The 27625-nt window shown below is 39.0% G+C and overlaps 1 protein-coding gene across 5 annotated transcripts in view; it reads left to right on the forward strand.

The window, feature by feature from the left end:
• LOC107780832 (uncharacterized) overlaps positions 1-19728 on the forward strand; it is a 67334-nt gene extending 47606 nt beyond the window's left edge. For 3 of the 5 annotated variants that reach the window (XM_016601428.2, XM_016601429.2, XM_016601431.2), the window contains 15 exons: positions 334-362; positions 506-654; positions 2115-2214; positions 2310-2405; positions 2475-2530; positions 2617-2740; positions 2942-3004; positions 3102-3161; positions 3244-3405; positions 16261-16334; positions 16422-16515; positions 16639-16775; positions 16870-16950; positions 17074-17179; positions 19479-19728. In XM_016601428.2, coding sequence (XP_016456914.2) covers positions 334-362; positions 506-654; positions 2115-2214; positions 2310-2405; positions 2475-2530; positions 2617-2740; positions 2942-3004; positions 3102-3161; positions 3244-3405; positions 16261-16334; positions 16422-16515; positions 16639-16775; positions 16870-16950; positions 17074-17179; positions 19479-19550 — 1403 coding nt within the window. In that variant the 3' untranslated portion in view covers positions 19551-19728. Of the gene's footprint in view, positions 1-333; positions 363-505; positions 655-2114; positions 2215-2309; positions 2406-2474; positions 2531-2616; positions 2741-2941; positions 3005-3101; positions 3162-3243; positions 3406-4202; positions 4958-16260; positions 16335-16421; positions 16516-16622; positions 16776-16869; positions 16951-17073; positions 17180-19478 lie in introns of those variants that run through there. The other 2 variants (XR_012698552.1, XM_075229384.1) reach the window with 2 other exon arrangements.
• The last annotated feature ends 7897 nt before the right edge of the window (positions 19729-27625 follow it).

The following is a 27625-nucleotide window of genomic DNA, read 5'->3' on the forward strand; positions in this document are numbered from 1 at the left end:
AGATAAGATGTGACTCCGTTTCTATTTAGATAAAATAGCCCTGAGCCATCGAGACTGAGGGAACTAAACAAGCCGCCAAGCTGTCTTTGCAAAGAGAGCTTCATTCACTTTTTTTTTCCTTTCCATTTCAACTTGATTCCTGCGAGTGAGCTCAACAACCTCGTGTCGTGGTTTATTCACTTCCTTTATTTGCATAATGTTAAAGGAAAGCTACTGCTAATGCTTGTAGTTTGAGTTGTTCCGACTTTAGTCTTTGCTTCCCTTTAGTGCAAGACTTTATTTCCGCCTTTTGTTTCACTGCTTATTGATGTATATTTATTGCAATACTTCCAGGCTATGGCTTCCATGAGGATGGACTAAAGGTAGTACTTCTTCAGCTAATAACAAGCTCAACAGACTTTATCTTGATGTATCGCCTTACTCTGAAAACAATTTGAAGTCTTTTCCAGCTTTTCTTGTGCCTTTGATGTCATGTGGATGATTATCTACGTTTTCTCCTCCTCAGGTGGGTGTGGCTGCTGCAGATGGCGTGCTTAGAAGGAATTGTAGTATTCTGGACAACTCCAAGCACATGGTACCAACCTGGCCTGAAACAGGAGCACGCCTCGTTGTTACAAGATTTTTCAGAAGTTTCATTAAAACAGGATGCATAATGTGAGTGATGATTGTTTCACCTTGTATTGCTTTAATCCCAAAATAGTGGCAGATACATATCTAACAACTTGTTTATTTCCATCTATCCTATTTCTTGTGCTGAAAAGGGTCACAATTGCCCGCCCTTGAACTGTCGGAAATAGAGCACTTTTGCCCTCCGTTTGTTTTTGATATCAAAGAGTTCCTTGCCTTCTAAAAATTGGGCCACACTTACCTCAAAACTAACGGCTGTCCACATGAGCTTCTAGACCTATTTAAATACAATATATTTGCTGACATGGCTGTCCAACATAGAAAAAAGAAACCTCCCCCTGAATCATAGCTGAGAATCCTAACGAACATCACTGTTAGACCGACGATGTCCTTTCCGAGGAGGTATACCATCACTACCTCGAAGTGCATTTTCCCTCGTAAAGTTAGACACAACTTTTGTACCTTGAGAATTCAGATCTACTTCCTCTATGGATGTGTTCTTTGATCTAGAGTTAGCCGACACCATCAATGACTCGCTAGCAGGAACGGAGTGTTATGTGATAGAAGGATGCCTACCAAAGTGAAAGGTAAGCTCTATAAAACAACTATATTACCAACAATGTTATATGGTAGTGAATGTTGGGCTGCTAAAATCCAACATATCCACAAGATGAGTGTTGCAGAGATGCGAATGCTAAGTGGATGTGTGGTCATATAAGATTTGATAAGATTAAAAATGACCACATTCGCCACAAGGTGCAGGTAGCAAGCATTGAGGATTATGAGAGAAGGTCGCTTGAGATGGTTTGGTCATGTCTTGCGTCACCCTATAGATGCACTGGTCCGTAGGTGTGAAACTATGGTGAATGAAGGTGTTAAAAAGGGACAAGGTAGACCTATAATTACATGTAAAGAACAACAACAACAATAACAACAACTCAGTATAATCCCACTAGTGGGGTCTGGGGAGGGTAGTGTGTACGCAGACCTTACCCCTACCCCGAGGTAGAGAGACTGTTTCCAAATGACCCTCGGCATCCTTCCCTCCAAGAACTCCCCACCTTGCTCTTGGGGTGACTCGAACTCACAACCTCTTGGTTGGAAGTGGATGGTGCTTACCATCAGAGCAACCCACCTTGTCTTTGGAATTACATGTAAAGAAGTTGTCTCGAAAGACTTACATATCTTTGGAATCATGCCGGCACACCGGAAGAAACATATCCATATAGGTGATACTTACTACTTAGGAATAGGCTTTAAAATATTACTATTTTTCTTATTATTGTTACTATTATTTATATATATTTAACTTAATTTCACTGTAACTCTTATTTTATTTTGGCATGATGCCGATATGAGTTGAGCAAGAAATGAGGAGTCATATCGTCGACCCCATCTTTGTTTAAGACTGAGTCTTAGTAGTAGTTGTTGTTTCTTCTAAATATTAAAGATATCTGGATAATTACTTTATATTTTGCGATATATAGCTTGTTTGAAGGAGGTACAGTCTTCACCTTCCAAGGAACAGAGAGGAAATGCTCTCTGAAAGTTTCTCTTAGAATTCATGGTCCACAGTTTTACTGGAAGGTAAATTGAAATTCTCTTTTCTCCCCTTCACATTATCAAGCGATAAACCCAAACAGAAAAACTAAATCCAATTCTTGACAAATTCTGTGATATAGATTGCAACTGAAGCTGAAATAGGCCTTGCTGATGCTTTTATTCATGGGGATTTCTCTTTTGTTGACAAGAATGAAGGTCTTCTTAATCTTATCATGGTGAGGAAATAACTAGATTCTTTGTAAATAGCATTTGTTTGGTACTTAGCTTCCTGAATTCTTTTACAGATATTTGTTGCCAACAGTGATTTGAAAGCGTCAGTTACAAGTTCTAGCAAGAAAAGGTAAATAGTTTGTCCTCAACTTGAAATATAGAAACATAAACTTCTGTTCATATGTTAAAGTTTTTCATCACTTTGCATGGCTCTAGAGGCTGGTGGACACCATTCCTTTTTACAGCAGCACTGCCATCTGCAAAGTATTTCATTCAACATGTTTTGAATCAAAACACCCTGACTCAGGCTCGTCGGAATATCTCCCGCCATTATGACCTGGTAAATAACTTGTGCATATTATATCACCCAAAGTATGTAGGGGATGTCAAAGATCAGTAGCGAAATTGACGTACTCAATCCTGCGCGTATTCTTTGCCAGTTGCAGTAGATTTATCACTTCTATTTTCCTGTAATTTTCTTGTCTAATATGGGCTGCTATTGTGTAGATGATAAGCATTGTTTTATTGATGTTTTGTTCAGAGTAATGAACTCTTCTCACTCTTTCTGGATGGGACAATGACATACTCATGTGCAATATTCAAGGTTAGCTCTCAAAATTTTGTCTTCGCATGTTAAGCTACATTTACTGTTCTTTAATCTCATCCCATGGTGATCTAGTTTTCTTTCATAATTTTTCTAGAGTGAGGATGAAGACCTAAAAGATGCACAACTGAGAAAGATTTCTGTTCTCATTAGAAAGGTAAGTCATCAACTATGTAAAAAGCTCTCTTGTTTCAACACAGATTTCAAGCATAATTTCATTCTGCTTCTATTCTTTTTAGGCAAAAATTAGCAAGGAACATCACATTTTAGAGATTGGATTTGGTTGGGGAAGTTTTGCTGTGGAAGTTGTCAAGCAAACAGGATGTAAATATACTGGTATAACTCTCTCCGAGCAGCAACTGGAGTATGCACAGTTGATAGTTGAGCAAGCAGGCCTTCAGGTATGGATTGTACTTACAATGTTGTAGCTCAAAATTTTTGAGTTTAAAATTTCATTCTCTTTTGTCTAGATGACTAATGTTACATTCTTGTTGCTGCCCATTTTAAGAACATTTGATGAAGATTTCCCAGAAATCTTTGAAGAACCTTTTTGAAATTCTGTAATTGGAGAAGTGAAGATGTGCAATGACTAGTTCAAAACTGAACTATGGAAATAACTGAGACAGATCACGGATATACGTGGTTCAGGAAGTCTTCCTCTATGGAGTATGGACAGACACAGCAAAGAAGGAAGCTAACCCACTAAGAGATATAATAGCCTTACAGTATCTCTCAATCGAGGATCCCCATAATAACATCCCGTTGTCTTATTGATGGCTTAGCCTACGCTACAATATAATTGCTATATGCTGAGGAAAATGATAAAGCAACTAGGAGACTACAATTCATGACTAAACCTTCTTCCATTTTCTTGCTTTCTGAACTGTAAGAGCTCCTGAACAAGCTAGTCACAGGCTATGTTGCGCGGACTCTCAAGAATGCTGCCGCACCCGTGTCAGATCCTCTAAAAATATACTATTTTTGGAGGATCGACATGCACCTGGCAATATTTTCGGAGAGTCCGAGCAACATAGGTCACAGATCAGGCCAGAGAAGTGATGTTTGGCATATTTCGATATGTGTTAATGTTACTTTACCCATGCTTTAACCACTTTTTGATGTTATTTAATCTTTAAAACACCCAACATGGTGTAATTATTGGTTTGATGACTAATTAAGTTATGTGTGACGATTTAAGGTGTTCGGAGTGCAAAATATGAAGAAAAGGTGGTTTAGCTAGAGGAAGAAGGGTTGGATGCGTCGCATCCAACCTAGGAAAACATCATCCTGCATGCAACCTTAGCAGTGAAGTTGTGCCATCGCGTCCGCCATCGCATGCGAAGCTGAGAAATAGAGGACAAGGTGGATGCGTCGCATCCGCCTTCGCAGGCAAAAATTGAAATGGAGGACAAGGTGGATGCGTCGCATCCACCTTAGCATCAATCCCTGAAGCCGAATTGGACTAGGAATGGGAGAGCTTTGGCCCACGACTTTTGTACGCAATATATAAGCTAAAAACGCCTCTTTTAGGTGATCTAACATATTGGGAAAGAGGAAAAAAACCAGGAAAAAGCTGTGAAGGCCGGAATTCATCAAGTTTCATCTTTCTCCCACCAAACTTAGTAATTTTTATGTTTCTTTGTATGATTTGTTGTTTGGCTACCATGTCTATGTGGAGCTAAACTTCACGTTCTAGGGTTGTGGTTCTTTCATGACTATTGTTATTCGGATATTGATTTTGACTTCTTGATTTATCATATTAGTTTATTTATTCAATCTTGCGCTTAATTATTTAATTGCTTGATCACCAATTGAATATTATCGACGAATCTAGAATTGAACTCGAAAGTGGGAATTCTATATTGCATATAGGATTGAGTAGGGCAAGTTCTTGAACTCGGGCATCGGGGAACGGATTCGTGGTTAGGATAGACATATACCTAATTACCTTGCTTGGTTGATTTACAGGAATTATAAATGCGTTCTTGTTGATTCTAACTCCATAGACATATAGGCGTTAGGTTAGCTTGAATAGGCGAGTAAGAACTCGACAGATTCTTATGAGCAATATTAACCCTGTCAACCAATAAGCTAGATAAATTAGTCGGTCAATTCAATTGAAGAATACAATAGGATTGTTAGATAGACCATAACCCTAGATCGTTTTCATTACATTGATATCATTAAAATCTGCTCTTCCTCTGTTCAAAGTTTATTATTTATATTTTTCTTATTTAATTAGTTAGAATAAAATATTTTTAGATTTAATTCTTATTTAGATAATTAAGATAGGCTAATTTAGTTAATAGCTAATCATAAGTCCTCGTGGGTTCGACATCCGACTTTGAGTCACTTTATTACTTGACGACCGCGTATACTTGCGTGAGTGTGTTTGGTCGCAACAAGTTTTTGGCGCCGTTGCCGGGGACTTAGAAATTAGCTATGTGACTAAGTTAAGCTTTTATTAGATATTTGTTTTCAAGTTTTAATTTTCAGTTTGCCTGGTTTGTGTCAACGCAGGGTTTACTCTCGAATGCAGAGGAGTAGAAGTGCAAACAACCTCATTCCTCTTGATCCAGAAATCGAACGAACATTACATAGAGTGAGAAGGGAACACGAAGCTAGAACGAGAATAGAAAGAGATTTGGACATCGCAATCCAACCACAGCCAATAGATATGGCAGGCAATGAAGAGCGTCCGGTAATCGAAGCCGCAAGGCCCAATCTTGCGAATATGACTCAGGCTATTGTGAAGCCTGATATCACTGGGCATTTTGAACTCAAACAGTACATGGTACAGCTGATTCAGTCCACAGGACAATATGTGGGTCTATCTCATGAGGACCCGCAGAGGCATATTCAGAACTTCTTGGAAATCACGGACACTTACAATTATCCGAACGTCTCCAAGGACTATGTCAGGCTGACACTATTCCCTTTTTCACTGTTGGGGGAAGCTAAAGAATGGTTGCAAAAGGAGCCCGCGAACTCTATCCACACTTGGGATGATCTAGCAAGGAAATTCCTGATCAAGTTTTTCCCAACTAAGAAGACAAAGTCGTTGAGGAGCCAAATTCTTGGGTTCCAACAACGGGATGGCGAGACACTTCGTCAAGCTTGGGAAAGATACAAGAAACTACTCAGAGACTGCCCGCATCATTGTCAAACTGATGAGGTATTGGGTCACACTTTTGTTGATGGGTTAGATGAAGCATCAAAGATGAATCTTGACTCAGCTTGTGGGGGTAGTTGCATGGCAAGACCGTATAGTGAAATACAACTCCTGCTAAATAATTTCACTGCTAATGACCATAATTGGCAAGGAGAGGGGGATTCACGAAGGGTAATTAAACAGAAGGCCGCCGGTTTGATTGAGCTTGATGACTTTTCCGCCATGAGAGCCGATATAGCAAAATTGGCAAATCAGATGAATAGAATGACAACACAACAAATGCAACATGTACAGCAGATGTCTATTTGTTGCGAACTATGCGGAGACAGTCATATGATTGACATGTGCCCCACGAATCCTGAATCTATATACTATGTGGGACAACAAAACAGAGGTCCTATGAATCAACATGCGCAATATGGGAACACTTACAACCCAAACTGGAGGAATCATCCTAACTTCTCATGGGGCGGGAGTCAACAGAATCAGTATAGGCCTCAAGGGAATTTTACTCAACCTCAGAAGCCACCCCAACAAATGGAAGAAAGTACGAATGACTTGCTGAAAAAGTTGTTACTAGACAATCAACAGCTCAGGACCGATTTCAGAAATCTTGAGAGGCAAATGGGGCAGTTAGCAGCAAACCAAAATACTAGACCTACAGGCTCACTTCCCAGTGATACAGAGAAGAACCCTCAAATTAATGCAGTTACACTTAGAAACGGGAGGGAACTAGAGGAAGCGCCAAGGAAGATAAAAGAAAAACCTATACCTGGGGGGGAGTTGACACCTAAGGCAACACAAGAGTCAAAGGAAGATGATGCAAGTTCAGAGCGAATGGAGGTTACAAGGCCACCACCACCTTTCCCCCAAAGATTGCAGAAAAGGAATGACGATCGCATGTTCAACAAATTTCTCTCCATGTTGAGTCAGGTTCAATTAAATATTCCATTAGTGGATGTACTTCGTGAAATTCCAAAGTACGCTAAGTACATAAAAGACATAGTGGCTCATAAGAGGAAATTGACTGAGTTCGAGACGGTTGCACTTACTGAGGAGTGCACATCAAGGGTCCAAAACAAGCTTCCCCAAAAGCTTAAGGACCCTGGCAGCTTCACTATTCCAGTACAAATCGGTAATATTAACGTGGGACGTGCTCTGTGTGATTTGGGTGCAAGCATAAATCTGATGCCGTTATCCTTGTTTAAGCAATTAGGTCTGGGAGCTCCGAGACCAACCACCGTGATGTTGCAATTAGCTGATAGGTCCATAGCCTACCCTGAAGGAGTGATTGAAGATGTGCTGCTGCAAATTGGAAAATTCATCTTCCCAGCTGACTTCATTATTCTAGACTTCGAGGCTGATGAACAAGTTCCAATCATATTGGGACGACCTCTCTTGGCTACTGGCGATGCAATAATTAAAGTGAGAGAAGGGAAAATGATTATGAGAGTGGACAACGAGGAGGCAGTCTTCAATGTCTACAAAGCAATCCAACTCCCCCGCCACTATGAGGAGCTCTCTATGATATCTGTGGTGGAGGTGGATGAGAAACTTCTTAACACGAGTGTATATCTAGGCGACTGTTTAGAAAAAGCAATCATGCTATTTGATAGCTTGGAGATGGATGATGAGGTTGAGGAGATAAAGGGAATCCTAGATACATCATGTGGTTACATGCAAGGAATAATCCCGTTTGAGCCCCTGAATAGGCCAAGTGGCCCCCCACCAAAGCCGTCAATTGAAAAAGCTCCAAATTTGGAACTTAAACCCCTACCCCTCACCTTCAATATGCTTATTTGGGAAGTTCTGACACTTTACCTGTTATTATTTCTGCTCACTTGTCTAAATTACAGGAAGAAAAGCTATTAAGGGTGCTACGTGAGCACAAGCGAGCAATTGGGTGGACAATGTCTGACATTAAAGGCATTAGTCCAGCTTTCTGCATGCACAAAATCCTCATGGAGGACGGACACAAGCCGAGTGTAGAACACCAACGCCGACTAAATCCAATCATGAAAGAAGTGGTAAGGAAAGAAGTGATTAAGTGGCTTGATGCAGGTATTGTATTTCCAATCTCTGATAGTAAATGGGTAAGCCCCGTTCAATGTGTGCCGAAGAAAGGGGGGATAACCGTAGTAGTTAATGAAAATAATGACTTAATTCCGACAAGAACTGTAACTGGATGGAGAATTTGCATAGATTACAGAAAACTAAACAATGCCACCCGGAAAGACCACTTTCCCCTGCCTTTTATTGACCAAATGCTTGATAGATTAGCTGGCCAGGAATACTACTGTTTCCTGGACGGTTATTCGGGGTATAATCAGATTGCTATAGCCCCAGAAGACCAAGAGAAAACTACATTTACATGTCCTTATGGCACGTATGCGTTCAAGAGAATGCCCTTCGGTCTTTGTAATGCACCTGCGACTTTTCAAAGGTGTATGATGGCTATTTTCACTGACATGGTTGAAAGATATGTAGAAGTATTCATGGACGATTTTTCTGTGTTTGGATGTTCTTTTGATAGTTGTTTGATGAACCTTGATAAAGTGCTAGCTAGGTGTGAAGAGACGAACTTGGTGCTAAACTGGGAAAAGTGCCATTTCATGGTACGTGAAGGTATAGTTTTGGGGCACAAGGTTTCAAAAGATGGTCTACAGGTGGATAAAGCAAAGGTGGAGACGATCGAAAAATTGCCCCCGCCGACATCCATAAAAGGCATTCGCAGTTTCTTGGGTCATGCAGGTTTTTATCGTCGTTTCATTAAAGATTTTTCGAAAATTTCTTCCCCTTTGTGCAGGCTTCTAGAGAAAGACGTTACCTTCAAGTTTGATAATGCATGTCTGAAAGCATTTGAGGAGCTGAAGGGAAGATTGGTGACTGCACCAATTATCATTGGCCCTGATTGGGCACAACCATTTGAGTTGATGTGCGATGCAAGTGACATAGCAATTGGAGCGGTGTTGGGGCAAAGGAGGGATAAAATCTTTCACTCCATTTATTATGCAAGCAAAACTATGAATCCAGCTCAGATGAATTATACAGTGACTGAAAAGGAGTTGCTTGCAGTGGTGTGGGCGTTTGACAAGTTCAGATCCTATCTAGTGGGAACCAAAGTCATCGTCTACACAGATCATTCAGCTATCAGATACCTATTTGAAAAGAAAGACGCCAAGCCGAGGCTGATTCGTTGGGTCCTCCTCTTGCAAGAATTTGACTTAGAGATCCGAGATCGAAAAGGGACAGAAAATCAAGTGGCCGATCATTTATCCAGATTAGAGAGCCGGAACCATGTAGCTGAAGGAGGGTCAATTAAAGAAACATTTCCGGATGAGCAAATATTGGCAATCACCTCAGGTGAAGCCCCATGGTATGCAGATTATGTGAATTTTATCGCAAGTGGGGTAACGCCACTAGAGTGGACAGCTGACAATAGAAGAAGATTCCTACATGATGTAAGGTTCTACGTGTGGGATGAGCCATTCCTATATAGGCAGTGTGCAGATCAGTTGGTGAGAAGGTGTGTTCCTGAGGAAGAGATGAAGGCTATACTACATGACTGCCATGCGTCACCATATGGAGGTCATCACGGCGGGGATAGAACCGCCCAAAAAGTGCTACAATCAGGTTTTTATTGGCCAAAATTGTTTAAGGATGCACATGCCTTCGTTAAAAATTGTGATAGCTGCCAAAGAACTGGAACTATCACGAGGAAGCACGAGATGCCCTTGCAAAATATACTGGCGGTAGAACTTTTTGATGTTTGGGGGATTGATTTTATGGGACCATTCCCATATTCTAACGGACACAGATACATCTTGGTGGCGGTCGACTATGTTTCTAAGTGGGTAGAGGCCATAGCTCTTCCTACTAACGACGCAAAAGTTGTGGTAGGCTTTGTAAAGAAGCACATCTTCACACGTTTTGGGACCCCAAGAGTGTTGATAAGCGACGGGGGAACTCACTTTTGTAACAAACTGCTGAATAATATTCTTGCAAAATACGGAGTCAAGCACAAAGTTTCTACTGCCTATCATCCCCAAACGAGTGGTCAAGTAGAAGTTTCCAACAGAGAGGTCAAGCAGATTTTGGAAAAGACAGTAAGTATGAATAGAAAGGACTGGGCCGGGAAGCTGGATGACGCATTATGGGCATATCGCACTGCGTACAAGACCCCAATAGGCACTTCTCCGTACAGGTTGGTTTATGGGAAGGCCTGCCATCTGCCCGTCGAGCTTGAACACAAAGCTTATTGGGCGATTAAAAAGCTAAATATGGAGATGGACTTGGCCGGTGAAAAGAGATTGCTACAACTCGACGAGCTTGATGAGTTTCGATTGCATGCGTATGAAAATGCCAAATTGTATAAAGAGAAGACAAAAAGATGGCATGATAAGCATATCCAACATCGTGAGTTTGAACCAGGTCAACAAATTCTACTGTTTAATTCAAGGCTAAAGCTTTTTCCAGGAAAGCTTAAATCTCGATGGTCGGGTCCGTTTGAAGTGGTTAGTGTGAAACCTCATGGTGCGATAGAATTGTGTGAAAAGGGGTCCAATACGACATTCTTGGTAAATGGCCAAAGAGTAAAACACTATTGGGGTGGTGACATTGCACGTCACAAGACCACAATGGACTTAGTGGAGGCATGAAGAACATGTTGCGTCGTGCCGCGACGTTAAATCAGGCGCTTCTTGGGAGGCCACCCAAGTTATTTTTTATTTTTTTTTTGTCTCCCTTCTTTTCGTAGGACATAGATTTTATTCAAGAAAACGAGGCGGATGCGTCGCGTCCCCCTCAACAAAAAAAAAAAAAAAAAATTTTGACGGGCCAATTGCTCAAGGCAGTGAAGTCTACCTATCGCGCCCGTATCGCGTCCGAAAATTTTTTGAAGGAAAACGAGGCGGATGCGTCGCGTCCCCCTCAGCAAAAAAATTGACGGGCCAATTGCTCAAGGCAGTGAAGTCTGCCTATCGCGCCCGTATCGCGTCCGAAAATTTTTGAAGGAAGACAAGGGGATGCGTCGCGTCAAAGCTCGCACGCACAGGTAAGTAATATATATTTTAACACATCTTAAGATAACCTATTCGAACAAAAAACGTTTCTTGCGACGCATCCACTCGTCTCGTTTTGGCGACGCCTACGAACACAGAACAGAATTTTCTCATCGAAATTGTATCGCAATAAGATCAAACGCGACAGGTACTTAGATTCGTAAAATGACAGCAACGAGTAAACCATCCAAGCAACAAGACAAAGATGGTAACAAACAACCGCCCAAAAAGCCTACCGGAAGGGCAGCGGGCGGTCCAAATCCACAGAAAAAGAGGAAGCGGACGGAGAAGGAAATGGAACTGCTGCCTAGGCAGTTAAGTAATGATTCAGAGCAAGAGGAGGAGGAAACATTGGTCCGGAGGACAGTGAAGAAGGGTATTACACCAAGCAAAGGAATAGAGATACGAGAGCCTGTGACATACCAAAGAAAAGCTTCGAGAATGAGTGCTCCAACTGATAAAGGGAAGGAGAAGATTACTACAGAATCTGAATCCGATTCTGACTCGGACAATGACCACCTACATGAGTGATGAAGACGAAGGTGAACCCATAGACCGAGTTGATTGGGAGAAATACTTTGTTAATGAGAAGGCATTCCGAGCCTATAAGAAGATATTGGTTTCAAAGAAGTACATTCCGGAAAAGCCGATAAACATCGGACCACTTAAGACAAAGTACTCAGAGTTTCTCCAGTCAATTCGAGAGGTGCAAAAATGGGGACCCATTCTGAAAGGTCATGGCAAAGCCAACCTCACCATTGTTAGAGAGCTCTACGCCAATTGGCGTCACGCACGGGGAAACATTGTGCGAGTAAGAGGGATAGATATTAATGTGTCAGCTGAAGCTCTGAATAACTTCTTAAGGGTGCCACACACACTCACTGACAGGTTTGACGCCATATGCGAAACACCAGATTATGCACACATTAAGTCTGTCCTATGCCCTACCAGGAAGGATGCAGAATGGAAGCATGGGAGTATGGAGTACCACTCTATAGCAAAGGAATTCATGAGTGCGTTAGCACGTGTGGCTCTAAATTTCATTTGTAACCGACTGCTGCCATGCCAACATAAAACTGATGTCCCTCGTTACCGCGCACTCGTATTATATGCTTTATTAGAGGGGATACCACTCAACTTCGGAGCCATCATGCATGATCAAATGCAGCGAACCAGGATGAATTACAAGTGGAGGCTGTTCTTTGCTAATACCCTAACGGCTTTTTTAACAGAGAGGGGAGTACTATGGGACAAGGAGAATGATGACATTGAGGCTAAAGCTCCAGGACCATATGATGTCACTCATGTTCTAGAGCCGAAAAAGGGAAGGTCTTCTAAGCTCACCGTCCAACAATTATTTGAGCATATGCAAGCAGATATGCAAGAGAACAGGGCTGAGCTGATAGCGACTCGTGTCGAGTTGAGTGCCACCAGGGATGAGTTGAGACAGACTCGTGCGGATCTAAGCCGAGTTCAGACCGAGCAGGCCACGATGATGAAGGAGATATCATTACTCCTCAGAGCTCTGGTTCAATGTGCAGGTACAGACATCTCCCAGCTGATTGCATCATCCACTGCCGGACCATCCACTCCTGTTCCTCCCATAGTCACCGAGGCTCCACTCAACAGGCCTATTGAGGTCGCTGTAACACCTGATACAGAATCAGCACCAGTTGTTGATGATAGGAATGCTATGGATGCAGATGCTCCTCCACCTTGACTTCAGGGAGTCCTTCTCACCCTACTTTACCTTGTTTGTGTGCGTTGGGGACAACGCACAATCCTAAGTGTGGGGTGGGGGTGATTTATGTTTGATGTATGGATGAATGTACTAATATATTCACTGGATTAATGGCATAAAATAGCAGTAAATTCATCTATATGGAGTAACTATCAGTTTATCTATTAGTTTATTTATAAAAAAAAAAAAAAAAAGTATCTTTGTAGATAGTAATAATCCCCTGTGGTTTTTCTTTGTGCCTCGGTTCTTTTCCATGGGATGTAGTTTGAACCGGGTAATTTTGTTTTCTTTTTAGAGTAGAGTAGGAATGTAGGGAATAAAAGGAGGAAGAATGATGAACCTAGGTGACCTTGACTTGGTTGATACTGGCATATTTAAGCTTTTACATATGTAATATCTTCCCTTCTCACTCTGAAATTATTGATGATGCCTTGTTAAAACGGATAGCATGTTTTGTTGCAGCCTATTTCTCATTTTTCTTGACTTGTGTTCACTTTGCGTTTAATGCTTAATATCTCGTTGCTCCGTGAATACTTGCATTGTTTGAGAGTCGGAATGTGACCGTCCTTAGCAAGTCATGTGCCATGTGTGGTGAGGTTTTTGTGTAGTCCATGTAATGTACTTGTGTCTAGAACTTGCCCGGTATGTGAGTTGAAGCGAAATTTTAGGTGATGCTCGGTTTGAAAAATGATTTTAGGCTTTCTTTGATCTTTTTGAGCTTATTGCTTATCACAAATAAAATCTATCCCTAGTTAACCCTTTTGAGCCTGTAGACCTTTTATTTGGTACCCACATTACAAGCCTATACCCTTTTTATTCTTAATTGACATTGTTTTGATCCTTTTACCTCTTAAAGCACTTTAATTGTTAGATGAGCGCTAAAAGAAGTAAGAAGGGACTAAGTGTGGGGTGACTTTTGAGTGGAACCAATGAAAGAAAGAAGGGTGCACTTATTTTGTAAAATAATACGCCACTAGCGAAAAAAAAAAAAAAAGAAAGAAAAATATAGAGGAATAAATTGTTGTCTTATTCTTGCTAGTGGGTATGAATTAAAGTAGTGCTTAAAGAAAGAGGAAATATTGTTGGGGTGATATTATTTGTGAAATTGAAGTGGTGTTGAAGAATTTGCGCTTAAGTTATTTGATGATGTGTTAAAGTGCTTAGGAGGGTGAATCACTATTCCTTAAATATATCCTACCCGTCCCTTAGCCCACATTACAACCATGAAAAAGTCCTAATTGATTTTAGATCGAGCGAGCTTACATTAGTAGAGATTTACATTAAGGGCAAGCCTATGGTACCAACTGCATGCATGCGACTTCTTTTGTGAGAGTGAGCGATTTTCTTTGTGAGCATGAATGTGTGGATTGATTTTACTCTCTCTGCTTTTGTTGTGAGGGCACATGGTTTCACGAGGGATAGGTAACGTTATTAGACTTCTCTATGATGTTGGTTGTTCAAGCCATGAGTGCATTGTGACATTGAGTCGGTTTTTGAGGTTAGGATTGTTATGAGCATGTTGTCTTTGTTCGAATATGTTTAAAGAAGGGCCTAAGAAAAGGGAAGTGTGTTGATGTATAGTCTAGAGCCTAATTGTAGCAAATAACCACGGTCATAGGTGCAGTGTGCTTTGAACGATAAGAGTTTAATTTTGTTTCGTCTACTATATGATGGTTTGTTCGAGGACGAACAAAGGTTTAAGTGTGGGGTAGTGATGTTTGGCATATTTCGATATGTGTTAATGTTACTTTACCCATGCTTTAACCACTTTTTGATGTTATTTAATCTTTAAAACACCCAACATGGTGTAATTATTGGTTTGATGACTAATTAAGTTATGTGTGACGATTTAAGGTGTTCGGAGTGCAAAATATGAAGAAAAGGTGGTTTAGCTAGAGGAAGAAGGGTTGGATGCGTCGCATCCAACCTAGGAAAACATCATCCTGCATGCAACCTTAGCAGTGAAGTTGTGCCATCGCGTCCGCCATCGCGTGCGAAACTGGGAAGTAGAAGTGAAGCTGGATGCGTCGCGTCCACCATCGCATGCGAAGCTGAGAAATAGAGGACAAGGTGGATGCGTCGCATCCGCCTTCGCAGGCAAAAATTGAAATGGAGGACAAGGTGGATGCGTCGCATCCACCTTAGCATCAATCCCTGAAGCCGAATTGGACTAGGAATGGGAGAGCTTTGGCCCACGACTTTTGTACGCAATATATAAGCTAAAAACGCCTCTTTTAGGTGATCTAACATATTGGGAAGAGAAAAAAACCAGGAAAAAGCTGTGAAGGCCGGAATTCATCAAGTTTCATCTTTCTCCCACCAAACTTAGTAATTTTTATGTTTCTTTGTATGATTTGTTGTTTGGCTACCATGTCTATGTGGAGCTAAACTTCACGTTCTAGGGTTGTGGTTCTTTCATGACTATTGTTATTCGGATATTGATTTTGACTTCTTGATTTATCATATTAGTTTATTTATTCAATCTTGCGCTTAATTATTTAATTGCTTGATCACCAATTGAATATTATCGACGAATCTAGAATTGAACTCGAAAGTGGGAATTCTATATTGCATATAGGATTGAGTAGGGCAAGTTCTTGAACTCGGGCATCGGGGAACGGATTCGTGGTTAGGATAGACATATACCTAATTACCTTGCTTGGTTGATTTACAGGAATTATAAATGCGTTCTTGTTGATTCTAACTCCATAGACATATAGGCGTTAGGTTAGCTTGAATAGGCGAGTAAGAACTCGACAGATTCTTATGAGCAATATTAACCCTGTCAACCAATAAGCTAGATAAATTAGTCGGTCAATTCAATTGAAGAATACAATAGGATTGTTAGATAGACCATAACCCTAGATCGTTTTCATTACATTGATATCATTAAAATCTGCTCTTCCTCTGTTCAAAGTTTATTATTTATATTTTTCTTATTTAATTAGTTAGAATAAAATATTTTTAGATTTAATTCTTATTTAGATAATTAAGATAGGCTAATTTAGTTAATAGCTAATCATAAGTCCTCGTGGGTTCGACATCCGACTTTGAGTCACTTTATTACTTGACGACCGCGTATACTTGCGTGAGTGTGTTTGGTCGCAACAAGAAGTTATGGCACAAAATTAACTAAAATGCTTCTTTGTATGTTGCATTCCCACATTTGTCTTTATAAGATTAAAATGAGAACATGATCTGCTTAGCACTTGCAAGCCAAATCCTAGCAACTTTAAAGCTAGGGTTATCCATTAATATTCAGTTCAATGAAATTTTTTCACAGGATCGAATTACCTTTCTCCTATGCGACTATCGTCAAATGCCAAATAAGGACAAATATCACAGGATTATATCAATGTGAGCTTTTATTCTCTACATCTTGACATGTTGTATTACTCACTATATGTCGAGCTAGTGTTACAATTGAACTAATTTCATTTTCAGCGAGATGATAGAACATGTTGGTCATGAGTTTATGGATGAATTCTTTACTTGCTGCGAGTCTGCATTGGCAGAAGATGGGCTTCTAGTTGTGCAGGTAATGAATTAAAGTGATCCCTTAATACAATCCACTTTGTTCACTTTTTCCCTTCGATTTCCTTCACTGTTGTTTCACTCTTGTTTCTTTATGCTACTTTTCACAAGCGTTGGCTTTCCTTAGTTCACTTCAGTGCCAGATGAGAGGTATGACGAATACAGGCATAGCATAGGCTTCATAAAAGAGTATATATTCCCAGGTGGATGCTTGCCTGCACTAAATCGAGTAACATCAGCCATGGCTTCTGCATCCAGACTATGGTAAGAAAGAGTTCATTTTGTGATTTTGCACTAACGTCCTTGTCAGTTTTTCATAAGCAGTTGTCGAAGCATTTGATTAATGATATAAATGCAGTGTAAACCACCTGGAAGAGATAGGAATTCACTACTATCAGACACTGAGATGTTGGCGGGATAACTTCCTGAAAAATCAAAGGTAACAAAATCAAAATAAGTCCACAATCTTCTATGCTGAGTTAAAACCGTTTCTTTCATGAAGTATTTGTAGCTTGATCAGTTCTGAATGTTTATACTTGACCATTGATAACTTTATCACTAGCCAAATTTGTGTTTTGGGATTCGACGACAAGTTCATCAGGACATGGGAGTACTACTTTGACTACTGTGCTGCTGGGTTCAAAACGCGCGCAATAGGAAATTATCAGGTATGGTGATAAATCTTTGAATATTTTATAGGGTAAAACCACTTCTCAAGTCATTTAATTTCCTTTTGTTAATTTGGACATAATTGTTGATGACATAATCTTGCCAATGTTCCAAAAATAAAAGTGCATGACATATAATCATCGTGGAAAGTAGGAGGTGCGGTATGTGGATGGTACTAAGGGGTCGTTTGGTAGGGTGCATAAGAATAACACTTAATAGAGTGTATTAGTAATGTTGGTATTAGTTATGCTTGCATTAGTTATGCTGACATATTTCTTATCCATTGTTTGGTTTGATTTATTACAGCATTGCACAATTTCTAAAAGAATTATTTATTTACAAAAATGCCCTCATAACCAGTCCATCACTTTATCTTTTTAAATGAAACATATGTTGAGGAATGTTTTTATATGAAAAAAGTTTTAAAAAAATTATTTGATTTGTCTACCTATAATGTAGTATAGAACTGAATATTTATTTATAAAAAAGAAATATGCTAAGTATTTATTTTATCTACTAAGGATATAATTTTATTTCCCACTTTCTTGGATTATTAGGCAAAGAAAGTTTGATTTAAAAAAATAAAAAGAAATGAGTTGATTACAAGTGCATTCCAGTACGTAGTAGTAGAGTACAGATTTATAAATTTACAATGAAGAAATTGGCGGAGTATAGATATAAATAGCGTGAGCAATTTCAGTATCAAACTTTACATTAAACTTGCATTAATATAAGAACATATTTTAATCAAGCATAAATTTTGAAGGGCAATTTTGTTTTTAACTAAGCTAATGCTTGCATTAAAACCCATTGCATTGTTACTATGGTTTCCTATGCATTAGTTATGCATAGGATAATACCAAATATGGTGTATAAAAATGCTTGCATAACTAATACATAAGTTCAAAAAGTATACGAAATAAAGTATTATTAATACAAAAAACTAATGCATGCATTATTTTATCTAATGCATCCTACCAAACGACCCCTAAGTGATACTTGCGGGTAATACCGAGGCAGCCCAATGATATTTGGGGCCTAAAGCCATACTTCAACAAGGGGCCTTAAATTTTCGGTATTACAAAAAATAATTTAATAAAATTTTATTTAAAAATTATTTTTCTAGTTTTTTGAGATATAAAATTATTAATATTTTACTTATAATCGATCTTTTTACTAGGATCATATATGTTCTAGTATATTATTCCATTCTCTTAGAATTGCCTGATTTTCTGAAAGATTTATGATAGATTTCTCACCAACTTCTTATTGGATTTCATTATCGTCTAGCTCAATTTTGTTAGTGATTTGTTCACCTACCATAAATTCTTCCATATTTTCTGATTCAAATTTTTTATAGTTTGCTAAAAATTTATCAATAACTCTTCCCTTTTTTTGGTGTTTTAAATACGCGAATTCATATTTTTCTTGTTGATATATTAAAATTCTAATAAATAAATAAAAAGACAATATATACTTAAGAGCAAAAGATGTAACATGGGGAAAGCTTGAAAAAAAAAGTGTTGGCAATTGCTTTTTGCTCTCTTATTTGAGAGAATGATTTACGAGAGACAATGAACTTGTGAGTGTAGAGAGGCCAAAAGTAATATAAAAGATTGAAGTAAAATATAGTTTGGAGAGAGAGTAATAAAGTGATAAAAGTAGTGTAGGCCATGTGATAATGATGATGGTGTATAAATGAGGTAAGAATACACTGGTAAAGTTTAGGGCCTTTAGGCCTTTAGGGTGAATTCCAAAAGTAACTATTCCTATTCCCAATATCTCTAGCGGTCCCAAATTATTTTTTTCATGAAAAAATATGTTTTTTCTTTGATATACTAAATATTTTTAAATGAAAAATTATCACATACAATTATGTAATATTAGAATGAAAATGACCTTTATAAGTTTGTATTACCAAGTGGAAATAGAGTAGGAGTAGAGGTAGTTGTAATGGATACAAACCGATGGTGAATTACGTTAACTGCCTCGCCTAAAAGTCTAAGTTATTAGAGATAGTATAATTTTATTAACTTAATTGCACTTTCAACATTACTCTTCACGTTCTTCGGGAAAACTTTTCTTTTCTTGCTTAGGATAGCGGTGAAACTCGAACTTATTATGATACCATGTTGAATTATGTGAACTACGTTTAAAAACTTAAGGAATTGGAAAGGATACATTTTTATTTACTAAATTATGTAAATACATGCAATTATTCAAATATTTACAAGAACTTGAAATTTTCTTACCGAATTTGAGAAGTAAATAACTCAAAGGGTGCTTCAATTCTTGTAGATTGTATTTTCAAGGCCAGGGAATATTGCAGCATTTGGTGATCCTTACAGTGCAGTGCCTTCAGCTTCTTAGAGTTTCTTTGTTTGGAATATTCGAACTTTGTCTTTGCAAATAAATTGACTCCTCAAAAATACAACAATAAAAACTTAATCAAGTCACGTGTAATTGGCTCATACCTCTAGTTCTCTCTTTTGTAATCTTTGGACTTTTTTCAGTTACCAATTAAAAGTTATTGAGGAGTTTTCATAAAGCATTACAGTTTAGAGTTTAATTACCATACGTAATTGTAGTTTGCTTAATTATCATTTGTAGCTATTGTTTAATGTTACCGGCTTGTATCACTTGTATTCATTCATTCTAAATGGCTGTATCAACGCATATAATACACTAAAATACAGTGATACATATAGTTATTGTATCACCTTATGTGACTCCGTACACGTTAGGATTTTGCTATCAAATACAAAGAGTAGGTACGAGTTGTGACTCTTTCAAAGTGTATTTATGTATGGTAAATATAGTGCATAAGTTAGTTACACCATGTAATTTTTTCAAAGTTATTCAAGGATCTTATTATCCTTATTTAAATAGGAAAGGAGAGCTCATCAATTGACTGAGTATTCAATTTTTGTGAAACTTGAGGAAATAAACTAAGATACTGTTTGGTTGGAAGGATTAAAGAAACAAATGTGCTAGAAAATTAGGCTACATCAATAAAATAGTCGTGGTGTGTATTAGCTAGTTGGATATTGCCGTCGAAAAAAAAAAGATTAAAACAATAACTTTGAAACAGGAGGGGAAATAAAATTACTGAAGGGTAAAAAAACATGTTGCAGGCAATACAATTTTGAAATTACGTTACTTAAAATCAACTCTCTAATTGTTACGTAAAACTTTATTATTGAGATGAATAGGAATTACTCTGGTAAATTGATCACTTGATACGAATTAAATCTATGTACCAATTTTTCGTTAAGTCACAATCCCAGAACACGCACGTAATTTCTGAAGAAAATGTGGCTTGACAAAACCAGGGATTTTGGCTTGTGTTTTTCGAGTTTTAATTTAATTGACTTTGTGTACTAATATCATATATTTGTTTGTTTACATTGTTAGATTGAGTCGGCCTACGATAATGTATAATAATTCATAACAAATCTACTATGCTAATTTAGCCTGAAAAATATGAATGATATAACTGATTAAATTGCATTAAACATATATAATAAATTTTTTATAAGTACTATCAGTATATATAAATTAAATTAGTTTTTTTTTTACTATTGTAAATATTCAATATTTTTCTTTTATGTGGGGAAAAGTGCCTGCTGTTTGGGAGGAACTAATTCTGAACAAAACAACCATAACCTTATCTGAATATCTCAAGGTGAACTGGCACAGACACACTCACCACTAGAGGCGGATCCAGAATTTAAATCTTATGGGTTCAATTTTAAGATTTTTAACATTGAACTCATTATTTTTTTATAGTTATGAGTTCATATCTACTATTTTTATAATTTTAATGAATTTTTACATACAAATTTTTACTCCGCGTCGAAAGTTATGGGTTCAATTGAACTCGTAGCCACTAAGCTACATCCGCCTCTGCTCACCACCAGAGGTTGTCAATTGTCACAGTGTGGCATCATTACATGAACAAGATTCATGCTATCTGACCTCTCTTTGCGTTTCTCATTCAACTTTTCTGGTGCCATGCTCTCATCACATTGCAACATATTATTCTCATGAAAAAAGAATCAACAAGTTTAAACTCACTCATTAAGGAAGTTCTTTCAACAACACAATCGTTACTATGAATTTGAAACAGATAATCAACAAAGTCATGGCCATTAGTACTTTGAGTTATGTCTAAGGTGCACATTCAACTTCCCCTCCTCTTTCAAATAGATTATTTACAAGGCCACCCCACATAAGACCATTGTAACGACCTGGTCAGTCGTTTCGAGAGTTATAGCCCCGTTTTCTCCATTTCTGCTTATTTATGTGTTGTTCAGCTGTGTTGAATTGCATTGAGTTGGTAGGTTTGGGTTCAGAGTAGTTTTGGAATGAAATGAACACTTAGTCTCTTAGTTAGAAAACTAAGTTAGAAAAGTCAATCGGAAGTTGACTTATGAGTAAACGAATTTGGATTTGGATTTTTATGATTCAGTTAGCTTCGTTGAGTGATTTTAGACTTAGGAGTGTGTCCGGAATGTAATTTGGAGGTCCGTGGTAGAATTAGGCTTGAATTGGCGAAAGTTAGAAATTTGGCGATTTTGGTCGGCAGTGAAAAATTAGGTATCGGGGTCGGAATGGAATTCTGGAAGTTGGAGTAGGTTCGTAGTGTCATTTGTGACGTGTGTGCACAATTTGAGTAAATTCCGAGTTGATTTGATATGTTTCGGCGCGAGTTTTTGGAAGTCGAAAGTTCGAAAGTTCATTTAATTTGATTTGAGGCGCGTTTCGTCGTTTAAATATTGTTATGCATGATTTGAGGCCTTGAGTTGGTCTGTGTTATGTTATGTGACTTGTTAGTCTGTTCGTACGAGGTCCCGAGGAGCTCGGGTGAGTTTCAGATAGGTTTGGGCTGCGTTGCGCTCGTTTTCTTATGTTTCGACGTCGTTTCTTCAAGTATAAATGGTACCACATTAAGCAAATGAGCTCCGATTTCTGTTTTGATTGAAGAATTAGATCCGTATCGTAATTACGGAGCTATAACAAAAAGAATCGTCAAATTTGGGCATCGTATGAGGAATTTATGGTCATTTTACTAAAATATTAGGTTGCCAGTTTTTTCAGATTAATTACGAAATTGCCACTGGCAGAATAACTGACAAAAAAAATATAAAACGAGGGTTTGTTCATTCGGTCATATTTTGAGTTGGGGAGCTCGGATTTGGGTGATTTTGGGGGTGATTTTCACCATAAGGATTAGGGTAAGTGTTCTCTACTCAGTTTTGGTTATATTTCATGAATACATCTTCGTTTTTGGGATTTGATTGATGATTTTAAAGTGAAATTGAGGGAGTTACGGTTTGAGTTTTGGAGAGTTTAAGTGACGATTTGAGGGACCAAGCAGAGTCCGATTTTGATGAATTTCATATGGTTAGACTCGGGAGAGGACGAGGTTTATTATTCTGCCATTTTTGAGTGATTTCGAGACGTGTCCCCAGGGGCCAGGTTTTGGCTGATTTCAGATTTTTGGCATATTTATGTAGTTTTTATTGTGGAATTCGATTCTTTAGACTATGTTGATAGTAGTATTCTGATTTTTGGTTAGATTCGGAGCTTTTGGTGACCGAGTCCAGAGACGAGGGCATCCCGGAGTAGGATTTTACGCTGTTAAGGTAAGTAACAGTTTTAACTCTGGCATTGAGGGTATAGATACGGAGAATTTGATATCGTGTGACTGTTTGGAGGTGATACCCATGCTAGGTGACGGGCGTGTAGGTGTATACCTCGAGGGATTGAGACTTGGTCCGTCCCGTGAGGCCTCATGGCCATCATCTGTGTTTACGTAGTTCCTTGTTGTTGAACTTGTCTGCCTTCATGTTAAAGATCATGCTTAGGCTTTATTCATGCTCACATTATTTGTACTCAGTCATAGAAATTATTGTACATGTTTACCTCAGTCTCTATTATTTGCTAATATGCTGTGATACTTGATGTGGGTTGTGTTCCCTTATTTGTTGATGATGGTGAGGCTAGTGAGGTACATGATTGAGTGAGGCCGAGGGCCTGGTCGTGAGGATATTAATACCATAGCGTGTGAGTTATCCACGTAGCACGTGAGTTGACCGTGCGGGTCCAGGTATTGATACCATAGCGCGTGAGTTGTCCGCATAACACGTGAGTTGACCATGCGGATCCAGGTATTGATATGATGGGTTGTCTGTGCTTAGCGCTTGGGCTTTGGGAGCCCCTCCGGAGTCTGTACACACCCCCAGTGAGCGCAGAGTGTTCAGCGTTGAGTGTTGAGTGCGAGTGCTGAGTGATGGAGTGACATTGCTGTGAGGTTGCATTTACTTTTGCTGTTGCTACATTTACCTATTAATTTTCCTTGTAGTCTTACTGATTTATGAAATTACCTGTCTACTCCTGTTTGTACTTAATTATAGAAATAATAATTGGATTATTCTGCTTAGCTCGTCACTACTGCCCAATTCCTTAGTTATTTCTATTACTACTGAGTCGGTTGTACTCATACTATACCCTGCACTTTATGTGCAGATCCATGTGAGTTAGAAAGCGGCGATCATTGAGTTTAGGCCGGCTATCTTTGGAGACTGCAAGGTAGCTGTTAGCGTCCGCAGGACCTTGTTACTCCTCTTGTCATTTCTTCTTTTGGACAGTTAGATAGTTTATATATCTTAGTTCATAGTTTTAGATGCTCATGACTTAGTGACACCCCGATGTTTGGGGCTCGTTTCCGTATTTTCTATATTATATTTAGAGTTGATTTTGTTTATGAGAAGTTCAAATGTTGGCGTTGTTTTATTAAATTCTTATAATCGATTTAGTAGTAATATTTTAGAAAATAGGCTTGCTTTGTAACACGATAGGCGCCATCATGACCATGGTTAGATTTTGGGTCGTGACAAGTTGGTATCACAGCCTAGGTTACATAGGTCTTACAAGGCATGAGCAAGTTTAGTAGAGTCTTGCGGATCAGTACGGAGACGTATGTACTTATCTTCGAGAGGCTGCAGAACCCTTAGGAAAATTTTACTTTCTTGTATTCTATCGTGTAGAGTTGATTCAGCTTGGAACATAACTCCTTGAATTCCTTCAACGCATTCATATGCGCACATGAGCGCTCGGTATCGGGTGTGCATCGCCGGTTTGTGATTTTACGAACAAAGTTGAGATGTGTATTCTGTGTTTGTGGTGGCGGGCCAGTCTGGAGGACTTGAGGCCATGGTTAGACCGCAGCTTAGGCTCGGTAGCTTCAGTTGTAACCTATACATTTGGACTCATATGTCCGATAATGTCCCTACGAGTGAAATTTGTGGCTCGATGAGCGGTGGAATGACTTTGTGGTGAGTATGACGTAACTGCGGAAGGTGTTAAGACGATGTGAATGTGACGAGAAGTGTTTTCTTGAAATGTAAAGAAAGGACATTGTGTGCTTGATTTTTTGTTTTGATGTGACGTACGGTCTTGAGTGTGAATATTTTGAAGGATCTTTCACGTTGTTAAATTTTGGGGCAAATTAAATTCTCATGTCTGTCAATGAGTTTGGACTCAAGAAGAGTAAGTGGTTGTATAGTAATGGTGGTTGCGAATGGGTATTTTGATGTTGATGGCTCGAGAAAGATAATCTTCGAAGAGACTTAGAGTCAGTAACATTCTATTGGTTCTGGTACGACATAGATGCATTTCGAGTTGATGCAGCAATTGGGCAGCAAAGTATGAGGGAAGACATGACGGGAAGCGTTTTGCGGTGGTTGAAGTACTAGCGGGTCAAGTAGGAGAAGTAGAGGTTGAGAAGTTTCTTAAAGGAGATGATTTAACCGAAGTAAGAATGGCTTTTGGAACAACTCTGGGCATGTTGGAGGATGAACGTTTGTTTAAGAGGGGGAGGATGTAACGACCCGGTCGGTCATTTCGAGAGTTATAGTCCCGTTTCCTCCATTTCTTCATATTATGTGTTGTTCAGCTGTGTTGAGTTGTATCGAGTTGGTAGATTTGGGTTCGGAGTAGTTTTGGAATGAAATGAACACTTAGTTTCTTAGTTAGAAAGCTAAGTTAGGAAAGTCAACCGGAAGTTGACTTATGAGTAAACGAATTCGGATTTGGATTTTTATGATTCAGTTAGCTTCGTTGAGTGATTTTAGACTTAGGGGTGTGTCTGGAATGAAATTTGGAGGTCCGTGGTAGAATTAGGCTTGAATTGGCGAAAGTTAGAAATTTGATGATTTTTTTCTGCAGTGGAAAATTAGGTATTAGGGTCGGAATGGAATTCTGGAATTTGAAGTAGGTTCGTAGTGTCATTTGTGACGTGGGTGCAAAATTTGAGTTAATTCCGAGTTGATTTGAGATGTTTCGGCGCGAGTTTTTGGAAGTCGAAAGTTCGAAAGTTCATTTAGTTTGATTTGAGGCGCGTTTCGTCGTTTAAATGTTGTTATGTATGATTTGAGGCCTTGAGTTGGTCTATGTTATGTTATGGGACTTGTTAGTGTGTTCTTACGGGGTTCCGAGGAGCTCGGGTGAGTTTCGGATAGGTTTGGGCTGCGTTGCGCTCATTTTTCTTATGTTTCGACGTCCTTTCTTCAAGCATAAATGGTACCACATTAAGTAAATGAGCTCCGATTTCTATTTTGATTGAAGAATTAGATTTGTATCGTAATTACGGAGCTATAACAAAAAGAATCTTCGAATTTGGGCATCGTATGAGAAATTTATGGTCATTTTACTAAAACATTGGGTTGCGAGATTTTGCAGATTAATTACGAAATTGCCACTGCATTCGTATTTAAAAATCTGCACTATTTGCAAATATTAAAGCTTACATATCTCCTTCATTATAATGTCAAATTGAGTGATTCAAAAGCCTAACTTGACTAAGATTTCACAAAGAATCCATTGGAGGCATAAAACGCGAGTTTAGGGATTGTTTAGCATGAGAAACGAGGCAGAATAGCTGGCAGAAAAATATATAAAATGAGGGTTTGTTCATTCGGTCATATTTTGAGTTGGGGAGCTCGCATTTGGGCGATTTTGGGAGCGATTTTTACCATAAGAATTGGGGTAAGTGTTCTATACTCAGTTTTGGTTATATTTCATGAATCCATCTTCGTTTTTGGGATTTGATTGATGATTTCAAAGTGAAATTGAGGGAGTTATGGTTTGAGTTTTGGAGAGTTTAAGTGAGGATTTGAGGACCAAGCGGAGTCCGATTTTAATGAATTTTATATGGTTAGACTCGGGAGAGGACGAGGTTTATTATTCTGCTATTTTTGACTGATTTTGAGACGTGGGTCCGGGGGCTGGGTTTTGGCCGATTTCGAATATTTGGCATATTTATGTAGTTTTTATTGTGGAATTTGATTCTTTAGACTATGTTGATAGTAGTATTCTGATTTTTGTTAGATTTGGATCTTTTGGAGACCGAGTCCAAAGATGAGGGCATCCCGGAGTAGGATTTTACGTTGTTAAGGTAAGTAACAGTTTTAACTCTGGCTTTGAGGGTATAAACCTGGAGAATTTGATATCGTGTGACTGTTTGGAGGTGATACCCACGCTAGGTGATGGGCGTGTGGGTATATACCTCGAGGGATTGAGACTTGGTCCATCCCGTGAGGCCTCATGGCCATCATCTGTGTTTACGTAGTTACTTGTTGTTGAACTTGTCTGCCTTCACATTGGAGATCATGCTTAGGCTTTATTCATGCTCACATTATTTGTACTCGGTCATAAAAATTATTGTACATATTTACCTTAGTCTCTATTATTTGCTAATATACTGTGATACTTGATGTGGGCTGTGTTCCCTTATTTGTTGATGATGGTGAGGCTAGTAAGGTACATGATTGAGTGAGGCCGAGGGCCTGGTCGTGAGGATATTAATACCATAGCGCGTGAGTTTTCCGCGTAGCACGTGAGTTGACCATGCGGGTCCAGGTATTGATACCATAGCGCGTGAGTTGTCTGCATAGCACGTGAGTTGACCGTGCAGATCCAAGTATTGATATGATGGGTTGTCCGTGCTTAGCGCTTGGGCTTTGGGAGCCCCTCCGGAGTCTGTACATTCCCCCAGTGAGCGCAAGTACCTACTGAGTGTGGAGAGTTGAGTGTTGAGTGCGAGAGCTGAGTGATAGAGTAACATTGCTGTGAGGTTGCATTTACTTTTGCTGTTGCTGCATTTACCTGTTAATTTTCCTTATAGTCTTACTGATTTATGAAATTACCTGTCTACTCCTATTTGTACTTAATTGTGGAAATAATAATTGGATTATTCTGCTTAGCTCGTCACTACTGCTCAGTTCCTTAGTTATTTCTGTTACTACTGAGTCGGTTGTACTCATACTACACCCTGCACTTTATGTACAGATTCAGGTGAGTTAGAAGGCGGCGATCGTTGAGTTCAGGCCGGCTATCTTTGGAGACTGCAAGGTAGCTGTTAGCGTCCGCAGGACCTTGTT

Source organism: Nicotiana tabacum, chromosome 14 (genome assembly GCF_000715075.1).
Source record: "Nicotiana tabacum cultivar K326 chromosome 14, ASM71507v2, whole genome shotgun sequence".
Classification (NCBI taxonomy): Eukaryota; Viridiplantae; Streptophyta; class Magnoliopsida; order Solanales; family Solanaceae; genus Nicotiana; species Nicotiana tabacum.